General features: G+C 41.2%; 1 protein-coding gene across 25 annotated transcripts in view; it reads left to right on the top strand.

The window, feature by feature from the left end:
* The window catches only part of LOC110950497 (formin-binding protein 1), a 64638-nt gene that overhangs the window by 20545 nt on the left and 18844 nt on the right, over positions 1-25249 (top strand). For 17 of the 25 annotated variants that reach the window (XR_007937409.1, XM_022193095.2, XM_051938144.1 and 14 more), the window contains exons 3-10: positions 5655-5711; positions 6121-6268; positions 12658-12720; positions 15495-15599; positions 18595-18609; positions 20225-20353; positions 20826-20972; positions 23755-23946. Coding sequence is in view for 24 of the 25 variants with exons in the window: in XM_022193095.2 (XP_022048787.2) it covers positions 5655-5711; positions 6121-6268; positions 12658-12720; positions 15495-15599; positions 18595-18609; positions 20225-20353; positions 20826-20972; positions 23755-23946 (856 nt within the window). In the remaining variant the exon portion in view is untranslated. The remainder of the gene's footprint in view (positions 1-5654; positions 5712-6120; positions 6269-12657; positions 12721-15494; positions 15600-18594; positions 18610-20224; positions 20354-20825; positions 20973-23754; positions 23947-25249) is intronic. The other 8 variants (XM_051938145.1, XM_051938143.1, XM_051938140.1 and 5 more) reach the window with 1 other exon arrangement.

The following is a 25249-nucleotide window of genomic DNA, read 5'->3' as shown; positions in this document are numbered from 1 at the left end:
CAACACAGTAGGAGTTACCCCCCAAGTCTGCAATCCACATCTTTAATGAGGTCGTGCAATATGGCTAATGCTCCAAGTACTGACCTCACCTCCCCCATTACGTAGTGAGGAGCCAATACCATTCCAGTATTCACACAAAAACTCAGATCCTCTACAGATCATGCCATGTCTTCTTGAGAATTAAGTCAGCTTGAGATAATAGGACTAGCTGTCTGTGTTTACATGCAAGCATTACCCACATGTCCCTGCACCCGTTAGGTTTTCACACAGACGCGTATTAAACAGCAAAAGCGCTTTTTTTCCACCAGAATTTTAATCACGCTTGTGGATTATTTTTGATAATGCTTGAATTAGTTCTGCTTTTAATATTTCTGAAATCCTGCTACAACATCTGCATTTTTTTTTAAACAACATGTCTAATATACTAAAAGCAAATAATTTATGACAAAATTATTTAGGATAATTTGTAATTTTGTCTAAGTCAGTTTCATTAAATCTGAATTCACGCCTTGTTTCAAAAAAAGTGGACTAAAAACATACAGAATGTGTTCACCAATTTGCTCTCATGTCTGTGCACATATGGATATCCCATAATTTAATTAGCCAGCATCTGTCTACAGTATGTTTAAATGTTCTGGCTGGTCGGATTTTATTAAACTTCAGGCTCCACAGATGGTGTGGATGTTTCCAGTTTCAGTGTCTATACAGAGGGCCTGCTGTCATACTGGGTCTGCTATCTAGAAGACAAACACATACACACACTTATGTGCACATGGACATGCTTGTCAGAAAAGGCTAAACTGGGGAAATGAGGACATACTAACAGGACAACTTGAGTCACTGAGTTTTCAGCACACTGCTTCTTTGTTTTGGTGCTACTTGGCCGTAGTTGAGGACTAATTATCCTTTGTAATCGACTTAGCTCATGAAAGTAGGTTTAATCTAGCAGGGACACTCGTACCAGAAGTAATAAACTAATGGAACTGCCCCTTTGTCCAGTCTTCTTTTTCTGTCACTTGTGTTGTTGGGCAGATTTTTTTCTGCCTTGGAGGTAGCAATTCTTTTTACAGTAGAGACTCTGATGTATACAGTAATGCAATGATGTAATGAGGTTGTCTTTTGATGGCTCAAGCTTGTGAGAAAGTAAACTGGTTCTCAAGCTGAACCAAGTGAAAAATGGCACTAGTACCTGGTTTGCAGGGAGTATTTATCGTTTACCATCTGAACCCAAGACTCACTAGCTGGTCTGAAAGACTTGTCATCTTTAAAAAAAATCACCGAAATAGAATGAAACTGTAAAAGCAGTAAGAATCATAAGACTTTAAGCTTTTGGTCCGTCCTCAACCAGGTAATTTCAGGAATATTATCCAAATCTAAGCTTTAAATTGCAATATTTCATGAGATCCACTTTTGACGACTTATTAAAAAAAAGCCAAAAAATGATTTTTGCTGTAACTAGCTTCTGCAGAACTAAAAAGTCCAATTCCTGTGCCTAGTGGCGTAACTCATGAAGCCATCAGTGATGAAGCTACAACCAGTGTGACAGGAGTGAAAATGTGACAGTAGCAGTAAAACACCCCGAAACCAGTTTTGGTTAAGAGGGTTAATAGATTGGAGCCGCTTGATAAATTAGTCAGTTAATAAAAAAAGGTAATCGTGATTGAATATCATTGAGTTTTGGAGAGTGAAATAGAGAAAAGAAATAATTCAAAGACTAACATTTTTACTATTTCATTGATCAAATGAATAATCAAGAAAGCTTTTGTCAGATCAATAATAAAAAATGCCTGCAGAAGTGGGCCAGTTGTAGCGGGGTAATTATTGATCAGCAGCTGTATAAGTGAGGTCAGCAGTAGTAATACAACTGCAAATAAACTTTTCTTTTTTTTAAACTATACAGAATAGCCTACATTGCTCATCAATCGAATATCATCTGTGGCTATAACTCTACTTTGTACCATTTCTGTCACCATACCAACCACACACTGCACTAATCCATGAATAATCCTCTTCCCTTCATTGGTGTAAACATGCACAATGCTTCAGTCTAGTCATTGCAGGGCAGTGCATTAATGCCGCCTCCTCCCCCAAATTCCAGTCTGGCATAATCCATAACTAAGTGGGAATAAAGTCTCGCCAACAAAGGAGACTGGATGAGGGTGAAAAAAAAGAGTATGTACAGACATTTTCTTCCAGTGATATTCAGGTAAAACAGAACGTACCGACAGAACCAGACACACAAACATACACCTGACAGAGCTCCATTTATCCTCCTTAGTCAGAGCGAACTGCGACCTTAATTTCGACAACTTTATTAAATATGTTACTCAGGTAAGCTGACAAACACAGTCTGCAAATGATGTGGCCGTGAGTGAATGAATGAGTGAATGGGAACCAGCGCTAAAATTAGAGTCGGGGTGAGAGGGACACAGAGCCAGATAGGCAGACAGATCTGCCTAGCAACAGTGCAAACACCACCGGTGGGGAGGCGAGGTGTGGGGGATGTGGGCAGAGAGAGCTGGATGGAGTTGACTGCAGACCTACATTAGATTTTTTTTTTTTTCAACATGTGAATTATTTATTTCAGCAGGAATTAGGCATGTTCTTTTACAGCACGTACACGCTGGAGCATTTAGATCTAGATCAGTAAGTATACTGCTGTAATTTCACAATAAAACAAGCGCAGCCACCTCTGACTGTTATCACCTTTAGGAGTGACTGATATAGAAATACAGTAATCATTTTGGTGCTGATATGACAAGTGTTGTGATTTTAATATTTCTGAAACATTTCTGACCTTTAATCTAAAATTTGACAACATACATTTCTAATCCAGCAGAAAGGCTTGTAAAACAGATACACAAAATACTCACAATTTTAGATGGGAAAATTACAGCACAGTTTTTGTGTATATCTTGCTATGTTTTGATTTCCAGTGTCTCAGATAATATATAGATGGTGTAAGTGGTTTGTGTTTGTCCTTTTTCGTGTAACTGCACTGCTTTGTTGTTAATGTTGAACCTGACAGCAGTGCTCTTTAATCAGACAAAGGATCCTGAAGTCACAGGCACACGTGTACCCAGATCCATCAGCGCGTTGTGTATGTTATTATGTTTTACTGACAGAGTACCAGTCGGGCGCTGAGCGTGTCACACTGCCTTTACAAAATAACGAGTGACGTGATGCACTGTAGCACACAGTGCATCATGTTTCTGGGTTGAGAGAAGGACGTAGAAAAACACCGCCGTAATGACAGTCACGGGTGTTATTTTGAAGCCAAATACCACTCATTCACCTACATCTAGCACTATGACATGTTTTCTTTCATCCTTACACAACTGAGTCATTCCATGTCAATTCAACAAATGCTTGTTGCACCACTTTCTCAGATCCTCCCAAAAAAATTTTTGGGCTTTATTTGGGTAATTTTATGAACAAATGCAAAGTATTATGGTTATAAACATACAGTATAAGCAGTAATGATCTAATCTAATACCCATAGTCAGTCCAAACTTAATCCTCGCCTATGATTTTAGGGTTTTAAACTACTAAAAAAAGCAATTTATACTCCTTTTACATGGTCAGAATTTTTTCCCCTTCCAAAACTTTTACCCTTCTGGTGAGAAAAGTATAGAAATGAATGAAAATAAAAAATACTGGACTGTGGAATTTCCCAAAATATCCTTATTATTTCATGGGCGACTTTATTTTGGGTTTTTCATGCCTCTATTTTAGGACTTATTCTTGTGAAAAGACATTGAAAGAATGAATTTTCTTCTTTACTAATGAAAGTTGCATAAGGTAGAAGTTTTAAAACATTAAAATAAAGCTTATTTATTGATTTATAGGCTGTTGAACTCAGGTGTAGACCCAAAATAGCCTAACTTTAGGCATTAAAAAGTGCATGTGGGATACATGGTACGCGGTTCAAATTTTTTTTGGAGGAACTAGTATGTGTGAAGTATGTGTGAACTTACTTTCATATTTGTTTCTTGTGCCAAAGATGAGCAACTGCTGAATCAATTTACTATACATTTTGATCCTCGTTTTTGTTTTTAGGAACCATTTACATGACCAACTAAAGATGAAAGATGAATCTGAAGCATCAGCATCGTAGTATAAGTTACAAAGGGCATATCTGAAGTTAATTATTATATAGACATTGTTTTTTCTTTCATACAGTAACTGAATAAGAAGAAATGGCATCACTCCCAGACTGCATTCTCAGGACAGCCTCGGTATCGTATTTGACTTATCAGCTGAATTTGAAGATTTGCAAGTGAAATTCATGCACCCAAAAGGTCCCAGCAAGAAGTTCACATGGCCTAGAAAGGATGACGTAGTGTGGGTGCCTACAGCCCACATCCTCTGTCCAATCACTGCTCCTTCAACACGTCGTGGTGGACAGTACCACATATCTGGTGCAGATGATGGCCTGATTTCAGAGAAATTCAAGCAGTTCAAAGGACAGAAATAGTGGTGTGATAAGTTGGGGACAAATTACATGTTTTACATGGGACCTAAGGCAATATAACTCATTTTAACTGCAATATATTAGTTAGAATTCCTAAAAAAACGCCTATAAAACATAGTGCATTTCTTGGTTAAATTGGCCATGAAGGATTCAAGAAACAATGTTGATACTTCAGATATCAATTATTCGGATGTTTATTGTTATACAGACAAAGTTTCATGTTTCTACTCCATGTCCCACATTGGTTTCTGTGCCAATATATGTATGGTGTTTTTCAGTCTGTTTCATAAATAGGCATCGTTTTGAGGTCTAAGGAGACTAGCTAGCTCTTGGATATTTTTAGGTTAGAGAGAACTTTTAAGGTACTTTGAGATTTTTATAACATATGAACCTTGTTACTTATTAAAATTTGTGAAAAAAATGCCTAAATTCTTGAAAAATGCCATTTTCGCCAAATTTTTAAATTGCCCTGTACCACAGAGAAATGGGTATATTCATTCCAAATTTTTTTTCCTGCTCTATTGTTAAGGTGTTTGAACCCTTCAGATCACTTGTAAGTCTATATCATCAGTCAGTTCCCAGTATTATCTTCCTAAATCAAGCCTTTCTACCTAACATATCAATTTCCGAGTGGAAAAATAGGGATTTAAATATTTTATAACTTAGCAAATAGCAATCATATGATGTTAAAACTTTGCAAGTAATCTATTCTTATGTTGGGATAGTTAAAAAAAAAGTTTGGAGATGATCAGAGGAGGTCATGCAACAAAATTTCCTCAGATTTGTTGAAATGAGATGGAATGACTCAACTCTGTCTGCTATACGTGTCATTATATCTCCTCCTCCTCACCCTGCTCCCATCTCGTGCCGCTTACGTACAGCCAGAGTCCAAACAAGGGCGATGCATTAGAAAAGCATGCTTGTTTCTGGTGACTGGCTCTGCATGTATACTCCTGGGGGGCAATGATTTATAACCTGGAGAGAGGAAAGGAGATGTAGCAGCAGGAGCAGAAAGCACTCTGCTGGATTGAATGGTGTGCTGGATGATCCTATGGCAGGTCCATAAGGGCAGTGTCAGGGAAATATAATGGGAATGGTGCACCACTCATCTGCAGACCGGACTCTGTGAAAAAGATACAGTAAGAAATGTCTGACGAGGCTTTTGTCTTTGTTCTTGCAGGAATTTATCAAAGAAATATCAGCCCAAGAAGAACTCACGAGAAGAGGAGGAGAGCAAGTAAGTTGATGGATCCTCTACGTCAAGAAATTAAAGGAACTGTTTGACATTTTGGGAAAAACACTCATTCGCTTTCCTGTGGCGAAACGTGAAGATTGATAGCACTCTTATATCTTTCTGTTAAATAGAAGAGCCAGCAGCTGATTTGCTTCACTTAGCACAAAGTAGAAACACCATTATACCTCATTTGCTTATTCTACACAAAATTGAAAGTGTAGAAATGACACCCGTAATAAAAAAAATACATTTTTTTTATTGTAGCTTCATGGCATCGAACCTCTCATTAACACATTCTCTAAAATGCCAAGCTATTCCTTTAACTGCTCTCTTTTATGAAACATGATTTTTCTTCCACACCAAATCCAAACCGCTACTCTTTCCCCTAACCTCACCTCCTGTGTCCCACCAGGTACACCTTCTGTAAAGCCTTCCTGACGACGCTTAATGAGTTAAACGACTACGCAGGTCAACACGAGGTCATAGCGGAGAACTTAACGTCCCAAATCATCGCCGAGCTTACGCGCTACCTGACAGAACTCAAGGCTGAGAGGAAATCGGTGAGACTTAATACATTTACAAGTTTTGGTCCTTTCCCCATCCAGCGTTTATCTTTCTACCCCTGCTAGGGATTTAAATGCAGCATTTACTTTAGACATTTGGATAAGGATTCTCGAGTGGGGAAAAAAGACACACTGGCCAACCACAAATTAAGCAGCTCTTTCTCTCTGCAGACTCTATTCTGTGCGAGCTGAGGTCATCACTGAGTAAATATAGATACACCCAAAGGCTCACCAGAAGTGCAGAACGTGACTAACTGAGTCCTTTCTATGGAGCACAGTCATCGCGTCTCTCTATCATTACAGCCTTATTTCCCTCTTTTCAACCAGCTCACAAAAAAATCGGTGCGCCACACACTGCTCTTAAATGTTGAAATCACTTTCCTCATCAACATTATAAAGTGATTTGGAACAGCGGATGACCTGCCGCGCATGATACGTAGATAACAGTGTGGTGCTCATTAAATCCATGGAGCTGATGGAGGAGGAGAGAGAGAGAGAGAGAGAGAGAGAGCTGCCCAGCTGGAAAAATTTCTTTCTGAGAAATCTGTCATGAACTCTTGCATCTTGGAAGTCCAGCTGAGGGAACTGGAGTGTAAAACCAAAACCAGAGTGCTGCTCAAAGGCACCGTGGCCTTTTAATTTTAAATGTATTGCACAAGTGGTGACATCAGGCCGCTGCATTGACTCTGTCTTGATACTGGAAGCTCTGAACTACATTATTGGGGATTAGAATTGACTTTAAATTCAGTTTTAGCTACAGCAAGCACATGGAGAAAAGGGGATTTCCAACGCTGCCAAAAATTGGCTTTGGTGCGGCCTGGCTTGATTTGGCCTTGCGTAACTTACTGTTATCAGATTTGTCTCATGTCACAAAGTGTCCTTGACCAGACCCCTGCTTCTCTGAGGCTGCAGGATGCCACTTTGACACTTCTTTTCCTCTTCATTTCTCTGCACTTTTCCTCTTCGTGTCCCGTATTTTATTTTTAAATCTCTGTTTCTCTCTTTCGGCACCCTTGTCTCGTTTTTTTGCCCTCACAACCTTTGCACCTCGTGTTTTCTCAGTTTGTCCACATCCGTTTTCTTTGCAGCTGATATTCTTGATAGTGTGTCATGTGCCCTGGCAAAAGAAGCCCGTAACAGTGTTTCTTCAGTTAGTCAGTGTTGGGGGTTTCCCTGCGCAGCATGACCCTATAAAGCTGACAGTATTTTTTTTCTAAACAGAGGATCATTTCATCTAATGACACTGAGCAAATAGTTTCTCGGTCATGTTCAGAACAGTGTCCTTATAGGGTAAATGCAGCTCATTAAGCTTTCATTTATTTATATATTTTTGCAAGCATTTGATTGAAAGACACATTCACCCAACTCATGAATGGAGGAGAATGACACTCTTTGGTTTATTCAGCTGTTGAAAAGGCTATTGACTACAGAAAATCCCAGCTACAAAGAAAAAGGCTTTAATGAAATTGTAATTATTACAGAAAAAACACTGAGTCTCATAGGCTTGTCCATAGCACCACTGGAGAAATTGTTAGTGATATATCTGAATGGTGTTTGTACGACCTCGTGACCCGCCTTTCATTCATTCACTTCGCTGTTTTTTTCCTAGTTTGTAGACATCATTCTGTGTTTCCTCTGTCGCAGCATTTAGGTTCATTTCTTTGTCAGACAAAGCTGTCTGTGCAGGCAGATCCAGACAGTGGGATTAGAAGAGGGCCAAGGCCTGCCCCTCCCGGGTTTATAGTGAGCTTATTGGACAGGTAAAATCCACACTGCGAGCCCAGGAGGAGAAAAAAAAATATAATACCTCATTAGTTTCTCATGTGGGGTTGTTTTATAACTCTCCCCACCTCCCTTTGCTGTTTTCCCTCACTGAACCTCGCTAAGCTCTGCTTGGGGTGGCATTGGAGGTGAGGCCAGGAATGTTGTCTTAACGGATTTTAGGAGAGCAGATATAGAACCTGATTTTATTATAAGTGACTGTGAAATGTGAAGTCATTTTTTTACTCCATAGATTAAAATGGATATAAAAATGAATCACAACCTCGCTAAGATACCCTCTTATTTGCTATGCAGTGCTTGTTTAATGCCTAATAGTATAATGTGTAATGTTGAAGAGGCGGCAGGGTTAATATGGGATGAAGAGCCTAAGTCTCACTGGACTGTGTTTGTGCTGAGGAGTCATAATAAGGTGTTCAGTCAGCACACTGCTGTCCTCCTCAGGTCTCTGATCACAGGGCTTATGGGTCGTCTCTAATGAGGACTGATGAAGACCCTTAAACACTCTGCAGGACCTCCCAAGACAGCTCATTTACTTTAACATGTTATGAATGTCACAGTGCTATATTTTCTGTTTCAGTATGTGTTGTTTTAAACGCACTTCTGTGCGTTCTTTTTTGTGTTCACCTACACCCACAGCGCAACACATAATTATATATTTTTGTGTTGGAAGAAGTTGTGATGTGATGTTCAGCCAGCTTGAAAAAAATGGAAAAAAAAGCGTGCTATTCAGCTGCCAAGGATGGAAAAATAAGATTGCATTTAGTGAAAATTCAGCAGAGGCTATAATGCACAATACAACGTCTTTAGGTGGTTTTGGCAGAGTACATCGTCCTCATTTATCTTGGAGGCGGAGAAGAGAGATGCAGCCACAGTGTAAAAGCAGTGTATCTCTCAGGAGTGGCCTCTCATGCCTTCTTGTATTGAGTGGAAAAACAAATAGGAAGCTGAGAGGGACAATTGATCGACCCATAGTCACTGCAGTCCAGAATGACTTCAGTATAAACACCCTCTGCATAATGCTCGGTCTGAAGTGTCACATGGCTCTTTAAACATTAGAAGAAAAGTCTCAATGGATCTTTGAAGAGGTTTAATGAACTCTAGATCTTCTGTGACTTGTGGCTATTTGTAACACCTGATGATTACATGAGTGCTGACATCTGTACAGGACTGCAGGTGCACATTCCTATTACCCAAGTCATGTCAGTGAATGACTAACAAATCAGTTAGAGGTTGAGTGCGTGCAGATGTATATTCATCTGGCCCTCTTAAGACAAGTGACTCAAAAATGCAAATGCTGCACTGCAGTGGGTCTTCCTTTCCTGTCATATTTGTCAGACAGCAGAGGATGTTTGCTGACTTTTCTTTCCGTCGCCTTATGTCTTCGTTTTGCTGAAGGCATATTAGGCACTTCATGAATGTACACACATCCGATAGATATCTCTAGAGATGTAGGAGGCAGCTACTACGTGTATATGACACTGGAAAGCACAGAAGCCGTTAAAAGAGGTAGCGAATAGTTTCGTCCCTGAAGTGTCCACAGGATCAGAGTTCTATAAAATCTCTTATTAGATTGCAAGATCTGTGTCCTTTCATTCTTAAATGCTTTGCTTCTGTCTCAAGGACTATGGTACCTGGAGGGAATCTGGTGGTCTGTGTCATACCATGAGGAATTCCTTTCTCTATGAAAATTGCTTTGTAGTCATAGCAGAGAAATCTGGCCTGCACTGCATTATTGAGCAAATATTAAATCCGCTGTCTGTGATGTCATACTTTCCAATCCCACTTTTATTGCAGTTAATATAGTGATGCACTGTAGTAAAAGTTTCAAAGAGTTCGTTTTGTGTTTCTCATAGTTTCTTTAGCTGCCTGGGTAGCTGAGAGTGGCAGCTTCAGGTCACCAACCTGTTGTGTTGAAGTGCCTCAGATGTCCCTGACAGCACCAGCCGTCACATGCTGCTACTGATTGGGATGAATACAAGAAAGACGGCATATGTCCACTCTAACCCTGAGGCCTAGATGTACTAAGAGTGATGAATGTACCTCCAGAGTCTATGAATTTAAACACGGAGAAGCCGACACTGCAGCACATCTGCCTCTCTGTTTGCAGTATACCTGCATCCCAGATGGCTGACGGCTCTTTTTATCGTGTGTGAAAGTGAATGAGCTCATGTGTCTTGGTTTGATTTGGCAGTGCGCTCGGTAGATCTTCGTCCTGCAGCCGGATCGTGTAAATCTGATGGAGCTGTTTGGAGAAGAGTGTCATTTGTAGTTTGTTTATCTTTGCAGTGATGGATGATTTGCTAATCCAGATGAGATGCTGGATATTAGTCAGAATTGTTGTTATGGAGACAAATGTTTGGTTGAAAGTACGCTCTACAGTAACAGTGACGTCATCCAGTCCGGGGTGCTCTGTCTTGAGCGGAAGCTTCGTGGTATATGCACTGTATCATAGCATCGTGTAGTGAGACATGTTTTCAGAGTGTATCAATGAAAATATCACTCTTATCAAATAAGTCTTTGAAGATCAGACTCAATAAATATACAGTGCATTGCATTGTACAGTTTTCAGCAGCTCCACAATGTCCCATTTTCTGTTACCGCTCAAATACTTCCTCTGAAACACTGGAGCACTTCCTTATTTTACGCAGCTTCCCTCGAAACTTTGGGAAATGAGAAGTGTGACTATCTGAGGTAAACCGTGGTACATTTCCACTAACTTACCCTCATGCTCGGTGTTATTCAGGTGAGAAAGATCTTGACACCTCCTGCGTCAGTCTTAATTTCACATCTCCTGCTTGTGTGTTTAAGTCAGTCCACAGAATACTGACTTCCTTGTGCTGCAGAAGCTCTGAAATGCCAGAGAAGTACAAGCAACAGCTTTCTGTTCTTTAGAATGGCTGTGGTCCGTTATTGAATGCCAGCATCGATATTCAACTCAGCTACTGACCCTCGCTTCCGCAGTCGGCGTAACCCGGGGATACCTCATTGATAGTCGAGTCTCTGTGTCGTTTTCAGTTTAATTTGATTCTTTTTGAATTCTTTGGCAGATTAGCTCGACTGCAGGCAATGAAGGAAGTATTTGTATGCTTTCTAAGTGATCAGAATCTAATTTCAAAACAACAGAGGTGTCAAATTGCTCCTCTGTGTTTCCACTTCCAGGGGGATTTTGCTGTCAACCACGCAGAGAGCTGTAGAGAGATGTGCTCTGCCTCCGGGCCAAATGCACCTTAATAGGCCAAGTGAGGCCTTGTGCGAAAACACACAGCGTATGTTCTCTGTGAGTTTAGACCAGCAGCTGCCACCTAGCTTTGTCCAATATGCCACACTTGGCAGTGCTGAAATCCTCCGTGGCCTGTCTGTCTCCCCCTGGATTAAAATCTCTGGTTTGTCTTCCAAGTCGTATTTCATGCTGCGTTTTAGCTTTCTTGTGTCATGTAATGTACTGTTGTTGTTCCTACTTTATCAGTTAGCTTCTGTGTGTTTCATATTCTACCTTTTTTGTCCTGGCTATGATCGTAATTATCATCAAAAACATGCAGATGAGGCTGAAGGGACTGTCATTTGTTTTGCATGAACTTTGGTCATAAACAAAAGTATTAGACAAACTGAAATCTGCACTTGGTGATTACACAAGAGAAAAAGTCAGGGGATCACCACAGTTATTACACAAATTTCCCGACCATGTGTCACAGCAGTGCATCCACCAGTTGTGGTTTACACATTTCACTCTTAACCACAAATGCCAACCTCATTGTGTGCCAGAAGAAGAAAGTTGGGGATCACCCAACTCATTAGAGATTGTCATCAGGGAGCCGGAGTATTGAACTGACCCACCAGCACACAGCGAGACAGATTGTCCTGATTCTTTTGTTTTTCCTCACTAGAGGAATGCTGTTGAGTCATTTCTTTTATCTTTCTTTCCTTTTGCTTTTTCATGTTTTTCTACTGAGATCAGGAAATCAGTCTACATTCAATGTATGCATGAGGCTGCAACAGAAAGCAGAGAAGACTGTTTTTTACTAGAAAATTCCCTCTGGCGTCTTGATCTGTACACGTGATTTTGAAGCTTCATGAAAACAGCATCTGTTCTGCTTCATTGCACCATTGCTGGTACCCTGGTTGTCATTGTTAGTCCTACAGTTTGTTTTACTTTATTTCTCTTTGTGGAATTTCTTATAGTTTTGTCGTTCTGATTTTTTTTTTGTTGCTTTGAATTGTGACAGTGCACCTGTAGTGAACTGGTAGGATAGGATCTGGTTGTTCTTTCATCAAATAGACATACAGTATAGCCATCTGCTCAAGCATAGACAAATCTCTGAGCTTTAAGCATGTGGGTTATGCGGTCATAATTTTTGATGTAGCTATATTATAGTGTCTGAATTTGCCCTAGTTTCTCAGTTTGCATTAATACTTTCGTGTCACAGCGTGAGTAATATTCCTGGTGATTAATGATATGGTTGAGACTCTCATTCCACCCTGCTTCTAATTTATGATCCTTAATATGTCAAGGTCAGGTTCACCTGCTTTTAAATCCCTTAAGCTCATGAATAGCATTATAATAAATATGTCTTTTTTTTCTTTTCCTTCTTCAACTCCTCTAACAGCACTTCCATGATGGGCGTAAAGCACAGCAGCACATTGAGAGCTCGTGGAAACAGCTGGAATCGGTAAGTGAGCCCATTTAAGAGCAGTGCCACAATATTGCCCTTACACTATTTTTTGATGGTGCCGTCATTGGTATGTAGTCACAAAATGTTTAGAAGTATTGTAATGTCATGACCAAGGTTGGAGGTTTTGGAGCATTTTATTAAGTTTTAAAATCCAGTTTCGATCTGAAATAACCTTTTGTTGGCTGAGAAGTCAAAAACTGTACAGACTAATTTGGGTTACCAGCCTGAAGAAACAACTTGAAAGTAAGATGAAAAACAGAAAATATTTTTCAGGAGCTGCTTGCTCCAAGCGCAGGAAATCATTCAGTGAAAGGATTTCTTTAGTGGAGAATTTGCTATCAGTCGACCCTTTTAAAACACAACATAGTCCTGGCTGTAGGGCGGTGTTGCAGAGTGGTGTTTCTCTTTCAATCGCATACATTGGTAGCCTAGCCACGCTAGACCCATGTTTCTGAAGGCACAAGGGTCTAGGCACGCTCGACAGGGAGGGAGGCGGGCTAAAAGGTTGTCTATCAAATCACTCTGCAGCAATTGGGTAGGTATACAACCAATCAGCGCAACGAATAGGCTCCTAGAGCGCCGGAAATCAGAGGATGCGGTAGTTCGGTGAAGCCTTATTTATACAGTCAATGGGTGAAGTTCAAGTATATTACAGACCATAGACTGTATATATAGTGGACGTAGCATCTGGCTCCAGAATTGAAGCCAACCCAGAAGTGTCAAAAACTTGCAATATCACGCCGTCCGCTAGGGTTGGCTCCAAGAAGCTTTTTCTCCATAGACCCCAATTCATTTTTGGAGAAAATAAAATTTGATAGACTGATTTTCTACAGCTCAGGATTTTTTTCCCGTTAGTTTTCATGGTCTAAATGAGAGATCAGGTGGCTGATCTTAAAATAAATCAATACTGAATTTTAAATAAATCGGTAAAGTTGGCGGAGCCAGGGGGCGTGGCTATACTTGATGGACAGCAACAGAAGCCTCTGCGGTAAAACGTGGGCGGGATAAGAGAGTCCTCAGCCAATCCTGCCCCTAGTTCCTCTCCGGTCCAGTCTGTTTGATGACGCTTTTTACGTCACTGGCTCCAAAAAATCCAAAACGGCGACCAGGAAGTAGCAAAATCCGGGCTTCGTTTTCTCGGCGTTGAAACCAACGGGTGACGTCACGGTTAGTTTACGCCTGTTACAGACATGTTAACAGAAAGATTATTCAGAGTCGGTGCTAATGGAGCTCAACGACTGTTGTCGTTTTTGTTGTCAACCCTGGCAGAGAATTAAATTCGTTGCCGTGTGTTGTCTAGCGCGGCTAGGCTAGTTGTTTCCGGTTGTTTCTGTCAGAATCGTCGCGCCTCTGTCGTCACTTAGTTACGCCCGCCTTCTGACTCTACACTTCATGGTGATTCGTCCGGCCAGTTTTAGGAGAATCCAGCCTTGAGCCTTATGGAGGGTAACTAGACCCACCCTGGCAGAGAATTAAATTCGTTGCCGTGGGTTGTCTAGCGCGGCTAGGCTAATACATTGGCTCACAGAGAGAACATTAACCAGACAACAACATTAGCTTTCACTTAGTCATTATGGAATTAATGTTCACAAGTAATTATAGATCTTTTCAAACAACCAGCAAGTACGCTAATATTGCAGTATTAAAGCTTAAAAAAACAATGTGAAACTGTGCACAGATGGTTTTTTTGACCTTCATTGCCCACGGCACATTCGGTCATCATCATCACCACCACATGATACTGAAGCACATGCTGCATCAGACACTCGAGGAGGAGTTGTGTGACTGCAAAGTATATCATCATAAAAACGGATGGAGCACAGACAGGAGGTTCCAGTCAGTTTATGTCTGGGAAAAAAGGAAAATATCAGAGCCCTGAGGGACCTCTGCTTCTGTCTTTACCCAGAAAGCTCTAACAATGCGTCATTTCTTCTTTGCTTGTTTATACATATGTCATGATAATACAGGGCAGATGTTCTACTAAAAAATAAAGTCACAACAAATTTTCTATCAATGAATATCGTTATCTGTTCTCTGAATGGCAGGCTTAAATTGTTAAGAAGACAAAATGTGAACAAACTAATTAACACACAGTATGGCATGAGGTTCATCTAGATAAAATGATCTTGAGAATGTGGATTCACACATTGAACTACTGAACTATCACCTGATTATAAGTTGCAGGCCAGATTTTCAGTATGAAGTTTCACACTAGTGTACACTGAAAATGTAGGTGAGTGCAGGCCCAGGACTGTCTTTCTATTTGTTTTAGTGAGGGAGCTTAAAGAGAGACTACACAGAACACCACTTCTTATCTCTGCCAGGCCCCTTTGACGGGGGAGAGAAAGAGTGTGAGAGAGATGCATAACTGCCTTGTCCTCCTCAAACTTCTCGTTGCATTCAATGATACCATTGTGTGCGAGGCAGATAGGCGTAGTTCAGAGTGCACGCTGGCCCGACAAACACTGATTGTTCGGTTTGAGGGGTCGAAAGAGGGTTGTATGAATGCTTGTTTTTCTGTACACCAATGACCACTATGAACATTTGTTTAATCTGCAGGCTGCAGACGTGAACAGAGCACATTGCTGTGTCAGTGACATAAACTGATCTCTGCTGCTCACAATGCAGAGTCTGGAACATATGTGACGTATATGTGCATGTTATGACGTCCATTACCATGCTTATTTAAAGGTCAGCTTATATAGTGTCCCTGTGGAGGGTCGTGGCAGGAAATTACTGATGTAATGTCTGTCAAAATCCTCTGATTTCAGTGTAAAAGAAGGTTTGAGAGGGACTGCAAAGAAGCAGACAGAGCACAGCAATACTTTGAGAAGATGGACGCTGACATTAACGTGACTAAGGCTGACGTGGAAAAGGTATGTGTCATCTCAGTGCCATGCAGCAATCACGCAAGCTCGTCCTATACCCTCCATGCTTAACACAATTGCCTGGCATTCCTCACCCCCTCACCTAGCACCCTGCCCTTTCTCTCGCCATTTTCTGTCACATTTTCCCCTTCTATGCCCCCGGTCCAGACTCCACAGTCCACTGAGCCCAAAAAGACAGCAAAGATTGAGTTTGTTTGTTTGATGGTGGGGACTGTGTGTAAAAGCTGGCATTGTTTCAGCAGCACAGCGATCTGCTGTTAAAACAAAGCCGATGGCAGCACTGAGTCCTCATTATCAATGTAAAGCAGCCACCGAACACTAGCGATGTAGTGGACTGTGCAGCAGTGCTTGTGTGTGTTTATCTGTTCTGTGGATTATACGTGTAGGCTTGCTTTGCTTTTTCATAGCGGTGAAAAATATGCTGTTGTTTCAGTGATTATGTGTCCAGTAGAATAAATCAGCACTTGCAGCGACCATCCGATTCTCAGGACTTGTAGACCCAAGCCCCCTGGGCCTGAAGCTGATGTCATTTCCTGTTGTCATGACCAATTAGAAGAGTCCTCAGAATCTCAGCCTTTAACCCACACAGCTCCCACGCCTGCAAGGCATCATGGGTCAGCAGCGCGTGCTCCTGCTGCTTCATCAGCTGTTGGAGCGGAGCTCAGGCTCAGAGTTGACACAGTTCAGACCCGATTATTATGCAAATATAGGCTAGAATAAAGAGCCTTTTTTGCACTCTGGACGTACAGCCAAAGAGCCACAATAGGCTTAGCCTAACACTGACCTAAACTGGAAAGACCCGGCACAGCAGCTCAAGAAGCTAGTCTTGAAACAACAGTTGTGTTGTCTTTGATTACAAGTATTCCATTTACTGAAGCATGGAAGATCGAGACATTACACAGAATTCAGTAAAAGGAAATGAAACAGTGCTGCGTTTTCAAATTTAGTTTGTATTGCTGCTTGTGTAAAAGTGATAAAAACATCCTGTGCAATCCTAAAGAATCTTACTGGTAGTTTTGCATGTCTGCACAGTAACTTGTATTTTATGTCCCTGCTGACTGCTTTACAAAAAGATTCCTGTTTCAGGAAACTTTGTATTTATTATCCTTTTCTACATCCATGTCCAGTATTTTATTACTGACTAAATGTTATACATTTTACACTTCAGCATCGAACTTCCCTACAAAGAAGTATTTTCAAACTTGTTCACAAATTTAGGAAAAGAAAAATAAAGTTTTTTTTAAACAATAAAAAGAGATCTCAGAGCAGAAATCTGTTCATTTGAAAATGCCAGCAGAAATGTGGATCAATTGTAGTTGATGGGACTAAAACATGCAAAACCACCAGTATTGCCCTTTAATTCAGATGCAAACTGTCACATGAGATAACTTTCAATTAATCCTTTTCTGTTCCCATTCCTGTCTCTGTGGGGGTTTTGACTGACCTCAGCTCTCTTTCACCTACTCGTATTTCCACTGCTCAGAAATGAGGAACTCTGAATAGAAAAGGCTGAACTCCCTCATATCAGTATGTGTGGAAGATGATTGTATCTTCTAAAACGTTTTCTCTTACATGTCTTTTCTAGCAGGTACTCATTGGTGTATGTTGTCACTTGTATCTGTGATATCAAATCTATCAACTGTGATTTCGTAGCCAAATTCTAGAAAAGATTTTTTGAATGTGTGGATGTATGAGAGAATGTGAGTGTTTTATTTCTATACTGTCTGTTTTGTCTGTCTGTGCTTTACACATCTAAGCTGCAATCCCTCATGACTTTAGCTTAAACTAGAGTTTTTAGCCATTTTTATTAAATTTGCTACGTCATTTTTAAATGTAAACCGAGTGGAACATAATTTTGAAGTCATCTGCTTGATTTTATGGAAAAAGCTGATTTTGTCATAAATGTAAGCCAGAAAAGACCAGATTATGAGCCTCCTGGTATTTTTGTCTTGTTCTGAATGTATGTCACAACCATAGTTTGTGTTCTAGTCTGGTCATTTTGAAAACTAGTGGTTGATTGAAGTGTTGCTTTTTTTTTTTTTTTTAGAGCCGTTATCAATACGGATTATTAGTAATCGAGGAGACAGGAAGCCGATGTTTGGAACTTACATACGTTTGCAGTAAAAATGAAAATCATGAAAATTGACAACAGCAAAACTAAACTTTGTTGAAATGCTTTTGCTTATTTATGTTTTACATGTGTTTATTTACAAGATGCTTTTAATATGTCCCCTGTCAGTGTTGATAGGCTGTCACTTGTGATGTGTAACCTGTAACTTAGATGGTGCTTACAGACAGAGCGAGGCGATGGAATCTGATTCTTTAAGTGTGTTCTTGTGTCTAAGAGTATTCTGCAGCCAAAGGTGAGAATAGGATTTGATGTTACAAATGACAAAATAATATTAACATTTTTAACAGACCTACGGTTCCCTAACAGTAAAAAAAGGAACTGTTTCGACAGGTTGAGTTTCAGGAGTTGCTTTTCTCTGTACTCTGATGTCTTCCCTCAATGCAAAAGAGCTGCTGTTTGTTGAGCTGAGGTATTGTGGTTTTTCTGCACAGCTGGAGCAAACCTCTAACTGTTCCCTCTCCACCTCTGGCAAACAAATGCCTCAATTTGGGGTTTGGATCCTCCGCTCAGATATCCACAGAAGGCTGTTGAGCTCTCTCAGGGACCCCTGTCAGTCGCATACACTGACGGACTTCCCTATTATTGAGAGTCTCAGTCATAAAACAGAAAAACTACATAATGGCTTCCTCTCTACTTCTGTTCAGCCTCTTTTAATAGCATTAAACAGCAGTTTAAATTCCAGTATTTTCATGGTGATTGTGTTTGTTTATCCTGATACCAACTTCCCCCTTTGAGTCATGGTGGTCCAGGAAGTGCATCTATGGCAACTTCTTGTTTAGCTGGAAACAGCTAACAATCCTTTTGTGTGTGTGTGTGTGTGTTTGTATATTTATTTTATGCCATGCCTTGAAGCGAAGTTCCCATAAGGTAGGTCCAGCGGGCAGAGAACGTTTTATATCTGTGGGAACACACACACTGTCTCGACTTGTGTCTCGATACGCACACGGTCTCCTGTAGAGTCTGACACATAGCCTCGACCAGGTCTGTTACCACGCCCTGTCCTGTCTGACTGTGATCAGTGGCTTACTGCGCTGTCTTCTGCTGAACACTTTCCCGCCCTGATGTTTATATGTGTTGGAAACAGAAATAATCTAAATGCTGATAACGTTGTGTAAGGCAAATCTTTACCTCCCAGCTTCCATTCAGAGTTTTTTCTTGTTCCTCATTTTTGATCCCTATTAAGCCACGTTTAGATAAACAGATAGCTAGAAATGAAGAGGCCTTGTGTATATATCCGCACAGAGCTCTAACAGAAAAACAGGTAATTTCCACAGAATGACAACAGGATGTGATGTGGCTGCAGGCACAGCCGCTTGTTTCAAAGTTTCTTTATCTGCCAGGTTACCATGGTGATAATGTGTACACTTTGCATGCACCTACACCAGCACAACACATATACGCAATTGCATGCCCACAGGCCGGCACGTAGATTTTAAACAGCTGGACTTTCTCGTGTGCTTTTTAGCTCTTCTCCGGATTTCACCTTCCTTTTTTTTTCCGATAGAATGTGACTATCATTTTCCAGTGAGGTATTATCTGTCATTCCTCATGTGCTGGAAATAATGTACCTTTGTATCTGACGAGTGTCTCTACTCAGATGTCCTCCTTTTTTCTCTATTATGCCCTCGATTGCTTACCCATATGTGTGTGAGTGTGTGAGAGACTCAGCTCTTGCCTCAGATCGGCGTGTAGGTGAAAACTGGATGAAGTCCTCTAAATGGTTCCCTCAGGGCTACGACAGATCAGGGTTACGTTCCCACTACTTCCCTGCACAGTTACACAGCTGCGCTTTTTTTTTTGTGTGTGTGTCCGCATTCAGCAGACTGAATGCTGATTACAATCACAGGTTCATAGGGTGACTCTTTGTTATAGATGACCCAGTGAAATCAGCATTTGTGTGTGGACGGGCCTTGGATCTGATGGAAAGAGGAAACAGATACGAGTGCTTAGCTGGATGAACACTACCACGACGCACATACACACACACACACTCCACATGCTGTCTAGCTGAGATAATCTCATCTCCATCTGCTTGCTGTGGATCTGTAATAGGCTGCCCCTGCTGCGTTTCTGACTGCCTGCCTCACTTCCCTTAGAATGAACTAGCTTAAAATAATCAACATTATCGACAGTAGAGATAGGCCAGACCGGCGGGCAGTCACAAATCCCCTCATTCTGCAGCCAGCGCAGGCTGTCGTCTCCCTTTATGTGTTTGTACCGGCCTACATATAATCTAATACCAAAGGCTGTTGCTGCTTCCCCACTTGGATTTGCACCTGTGACTGAGCTCAATGTTTATGTGTGTGTGCACATGTGTATGCATGAGTACTCGTATGCACAAATATGTCAAATCATTTAGGTTTCTACACTCTGGCTGTGTGTGTATGTAACCCATATGTCCGTGTTTATCGGGGGACAGTGAGGTTTAGTGAAGAGAGCGTGTCTGTGATGTGCATGTTTGTCTTGGGTTTTTTTCCCTCAGGCACGGCAGCAAGCTCAGATGAGGCACCAGATGGCTGCTGACAGTAAGGGCGATTACTCCTCCTACCTGCAAAAGTTCAACCAGGAGCAGAATGAACATTACTACACGATTATTCCCAACATATTCCAGGTAAATACCACGGCAGGAAAGTTTATCGGTAGAACTTCTTTAAACTGATTTGTTGTTGCATTACATTTCACTTTTGTTTTTCTTTGTGGAAACCCCTCCATACAAATGTAGCTGACTGAATAGTCTACCAGAATGTCACATTCATGTGCAATCATTTGTTAGCTTTTCAATTCGAAGCTGTTTGCAGCCCACCACCACCAGTCCCCTCCAGGCTGACAACTAAAAATACATTTTCAACATGCAGGAAACAGTGAGGGTAACGAGCAACTCTAATTAGGGCTGTAGTTATCCTGCACAAGCCATTTTAATAGAAAAACGTTCATGATTTTTCAGTGTTCTTTTTTCCGATTTTGTTTGCTGTGGTCAAGCTTTGATGCTCAGTATCAAAACAGAGCGCTTTCTGACTTGCATTGTACCATTTTTCAACTCAAGTCCTGCTATTTACGTTTGAATATGCTTCACTGTTGTGCAGAAACTTCAGGACATGGAGGAGAGAAGAATTGAGAGGATAGGAGTGTGCATGAAGACATTTTCAGACGTGGACCGCCAAGTGCTGCCCATCGTTGGGAAGTGTTTAGACGGAATGACGAATGCTGCTGAGTCCATCGAGCCCAAGACCGTGAGTACACAGAAGAGTAGAAATGTGCACAAACACCAGCATATGGGACCTATTACTCACTCAGCCAGGCTGTCAGTCACCTCCCCCACATTACCGATAAGGCTTTTACTTCAGCAACAAGTGTGGTAGGGGAATGGGACTCTTGGGGGGGCTTTTTAAAAATAAAAAACAACCCACCTGCGAAGAGCAAACCACCGAGGGAGGGCCGTGTTATAGCCGAGAGAGGAGCTGAACACACTGATCCAATTTATGTGGTGGCCTCCCTTTTGTAGTAAGAAAATCAATGATTTACAAGCACATGCTGTGTTTCCCCATTGAACTCCTCTTGGGGCTTTCTGTGTTAAAAATACACAAAGTAGTCCCTTTTAAAGGGACATTCCACCGATTTTACACAGGAAGTTCATTTGCCTGAGCAAGACAGACTATTGAGCCTGTAAAAGCAGTCAGGTCGTATCTTGTGGCTTTGTGAGGGAGCTTTCCATAGACAGAAAAAATAACAGCGATGATGTCATTGTTCTCTCACTTCTGGCTTTAGATTTAACATGTTTGACTTGGCTTTTGTTGCACGCTAGAGGTGTAAAGTATGACAGACATGAGTGTTTTAGGAGGCATGGTGGCTTCATGAAATGAAGTTTTTTGAAATTTGAGCTTTACCAGGGATTAAGGGTCTACTTCAGTTTTGATTAGTCTTATTTTTAGAATGTAAAAGGAACCTGCAGTACTAAATTTCTGGACACTCCATTACTTTCATATGACTTAATCAGTGAGCACACAGATGGCAATATTCGTCATTGATGCATCAACTTGAGTGCCTGGTAATGAGATGCTGACCTCAACGCCCTCATGTCCACTCATAGATGAAGGCTACAAGTATGACGAGTGTGGTTGAAACAGAAGAGGGTTGATTTTAGAGCTAAACATTACTTAGAAAACTTTTAACAGACTGTCCCGTCTTGATTTGTACACTAGTCAGTGGAATAGCTTCATTTCTCTCACTGTAAGTAAACATAATAAGTGGATACAAGGCCTCCATAATATGAGGAAAATCTGCAACGTGTGATAACATTGTTTATTATTGTGATGATATGACTTGTGATAAATAGACCATTGTAGTGTACTGAAGTGTGTGAGCTACGCAGATAATATGTCTTGCTGCTTTAATAGGAAGTATTGTTAAAACATTAAAATGCCAGAATTTTATTTGACAAACTGCACATGAATGCCAAACAAATTTAACAGAACAGTAATCTAGTGAGAAGTTACAAATATACAAAAGTTTAAGCACCCTCGCTACCTTTAAAAAAATTACTTTTAAGTTCAACAGTAACGTCTTTTGATATTTTCCTCGCCTCTTCTCTCCTCCCTCTGCAGTCTTGCTATCAAACCTTGCAGTCTCCAGATAGTTGGCAGTAATTAATCTGATGGGTAGCTGGGGCTTTCTCTGATTGGCCATAAGGTGTGACTACACAGCAAGTAGAATGTTCACATACTGAGTGTGAATGCACATATTCATATTATAAAAACAATGAAAAATCAGTTAACACCACTGAACACAAGGAAACAGATAGCCTAACTAACAAATCTTTAGTTTGCCAGTTAAACAAGAAGGAAAAATCAAGAATCTTTATTGTCATTGTGTTTCCACACAGCGAAATTACAATTGGTGACTCCCAGCCACAGGTAAAAAAGTAGAAAAAAGCACACTTATATACAAATAAAATTTAAAAAAAATACTTAAAAGAACATACTTGTTTGTTCAATCTGTCCAACAAGAGTTTGCTCATTTCCACTCTTTTTGCTAAGCTGAGCTAACCAGCTGCTATAGCTTCATATTTCATGGGCAGTGATGAGAGTGGTATTGATCTTTTCATCTAATCCTGCCAGAATAGCTGTACCTGCTCTGGAAATAGGAGGAAGCTATAACCACTGGGCTTCCTATCGCTCCAACGTTGTTGATCAGCTCGTGAGAACTTTTCTATTTTCAGTGTGTGTATTTCTTTGAAGCACATATTCAGCTGTTGGCTTAAGTTCTGTCTCGTTGCTAATTGTTATTTATTGTTTGGATATGGAAAGCAGCCTTCGCTTATGTTAAAGAGAAAATTAACAGCTTGATATATTGAGATGTCACATGTTGGCTGCCTGCCGTATGACAAAAACAAGACCATCCCCAGCGATTGCGTAGTATGTGTGTGAACGTCTAGCTGTGAGCGTGGCCCAGCTCCAGGGAGATGACTCCAGCCTGTAACTGTTCTGCTGCAGTAAACAACAACAGGGAATAATATATCACATGCTCTTCCCTCCGTCTGTGTCTCTTCCTCTCGTATTCTTCTCACATGTCGGGAGAGCACTTTAACCTCTGTTCCTAACTCCAACCAGACCCTCTGCCCTTATCAGTTCAGATAGGCTCCATGCACGCTGCAGTTGATTCATGTGCTTCTTCCTGTGTCTGATGAGCCTGGCTGTGTCCCCGACCTTGGTGTTTTGTCACAACTCTTGCCTGACAGATTTAGGTCTTTTCCTCTTTCTTCCGTGGCCCACAAACTGAATAACGGCTCCCCCCTCTGCTTTCATGACACACTCATGGACTCTTATCTCACAGAAAATACTATAAACAACTGAGTCACCAGGCCACATAATGCCTCCAGACCTGATGATCAACTGGACAATCCCAACACAGAGAGATCCTCCTTTAAGTCATTGTTTGGCATTTTTGAAAAAAATGTGAATAAATACATGAAGAATAAGACCTCCGCTAAATGTCACTATTTCTGTCTCCTATAAGGACTCGAAGCAGGTGGTGGAGTCCTACAAGTCCGGGTTTGAGCCCCCGGGAGATGTGGAGTTCGAGGACTACGGCCAGACCATGAAGAGGACGGCGTCTGACACCAGCCTGTCCAACTCCAGAGAGGGCAAAGAGAAGCCTGCTGGCAAGAGCAAGGGCAAACTGTGGCCTTTCATTAAGAACAAGAACAAGGTAACACATGAATGAACACTTAACACAGAGCCACTTTTACACTCGAACGTACAGCAAGCCCCACTGGTTTTAGTGCATTTTCCTAACTTGGAGGTCACCTTACACTTAAGGGAGATTTCTGTCTGATGTGACGAAGGGATCTTCTAGCTTGTATTATGTCATGTTTCTGTTGTCTTGTATAGAAATATATGTGTTCAATGTTACATTTGTAGTTCCCAGTACTGATTATGTGTTTCATTTACTTCCATTTTTGTGTAGATATTTTGACTTTTGTTCACTATGTTAAGCTGAAGGAATTTGTTGCTAGTTCTTTGTTAGTATTGCCATTTTTGTTGTTATTATTTGCCACCCGTTTCCTCCTCCCCGGCAATCACCCTCACCGGTTTTTCGGAGCCTCCCTTCTGTAACACACACTAATGTATTTCTACCTTCACTCTGTGGATGAACTCAACTGGCAGATATTAACTTGCTGTCGGATCCGAAGTAACAGTCTCCCTTCGCCGTTTCTTCCATTGACTGGCGATCAGCCTCGAGTAGCTTCCTACAGTTTCCTGCTTCTGAACAGCAAAACTGATCTCTGGCTGTCTTATGGGCTGGTGGCACTGTTGGTATTGAATTTAGACCAGAGCATGAGTGAGTAATTGCGTGCGTGTGTGTGTGTGTGTGTGGGAAAGACTGGAGGCAAGTGTGTGCAATGCTAGATGAGAAAACCCCAGCGTACTTTTGTGTACAGCAATATGGTATTTGCAGACGCTGTAGTGCAACCTCCTAAAAATACAGCAATCTCTGTATAGCAGCAGCACAGAGCCGTGCAGAGAGGTACTTCTACTGTCCATGCACACAAGCACACATGCATGCAAGTTAAACACGTTCGAAACTACTCTTGCCTTCCAGAACAAGGGTCTCTAGGAATTTTTCAGTCTCTTCATTTTTGAAAACAAGGGTTTCTGAATCACTTGCCCATGCATGCGCATTTTGTGGCATCTTAGAGCTCATCACTGCTTCATCTTCTCCCTCCTAAACTCCTGGTTCGTGAATTATGCAGTTTGAGGACAGAAATAAGCAATTAGATTTGTCTGACGGTGACCTCAAATCCAGCGGCTGATCTCCTCGGGGATGTGGCGAATTTCTTAGCTGGCATGTTTGATGAGGTCGGGAAAGGGGGGAAAAAATGGGAAAGGATTTCTAAAATGGAAGCCGGCAGCATGCGCTTTGACTGAAACTCTCTGCTGTTTGCTTTGTTGCAGCCGCTTGCTTTAACACATTTAACGCTTCCTACTCACCCTGGTCGTTTTGTTCTTTT

The sequence above is a fragment of the Acanthochromis polyacanthus genome, chromosome 18 (assembly GCF_021347895.1).
Source record: "Acanthochromis polyacanthus isolate Apoly-LR-REF ecotype Palm Island chromosome 18, KAUST_Apoly_ChrSc, whole genome shotgun sequence".
Taxonomy (NCBI): Eukaryota; Metazoa; Chordata; class Actinopteri; family Pomacentridae; genus Acanthochromis; species Acanthochromis polyacanthus.
Note: the sequence above shows the minus strand (reverse complement) of the source record. Positions and strands in the feature narration are given on the sequence as shown.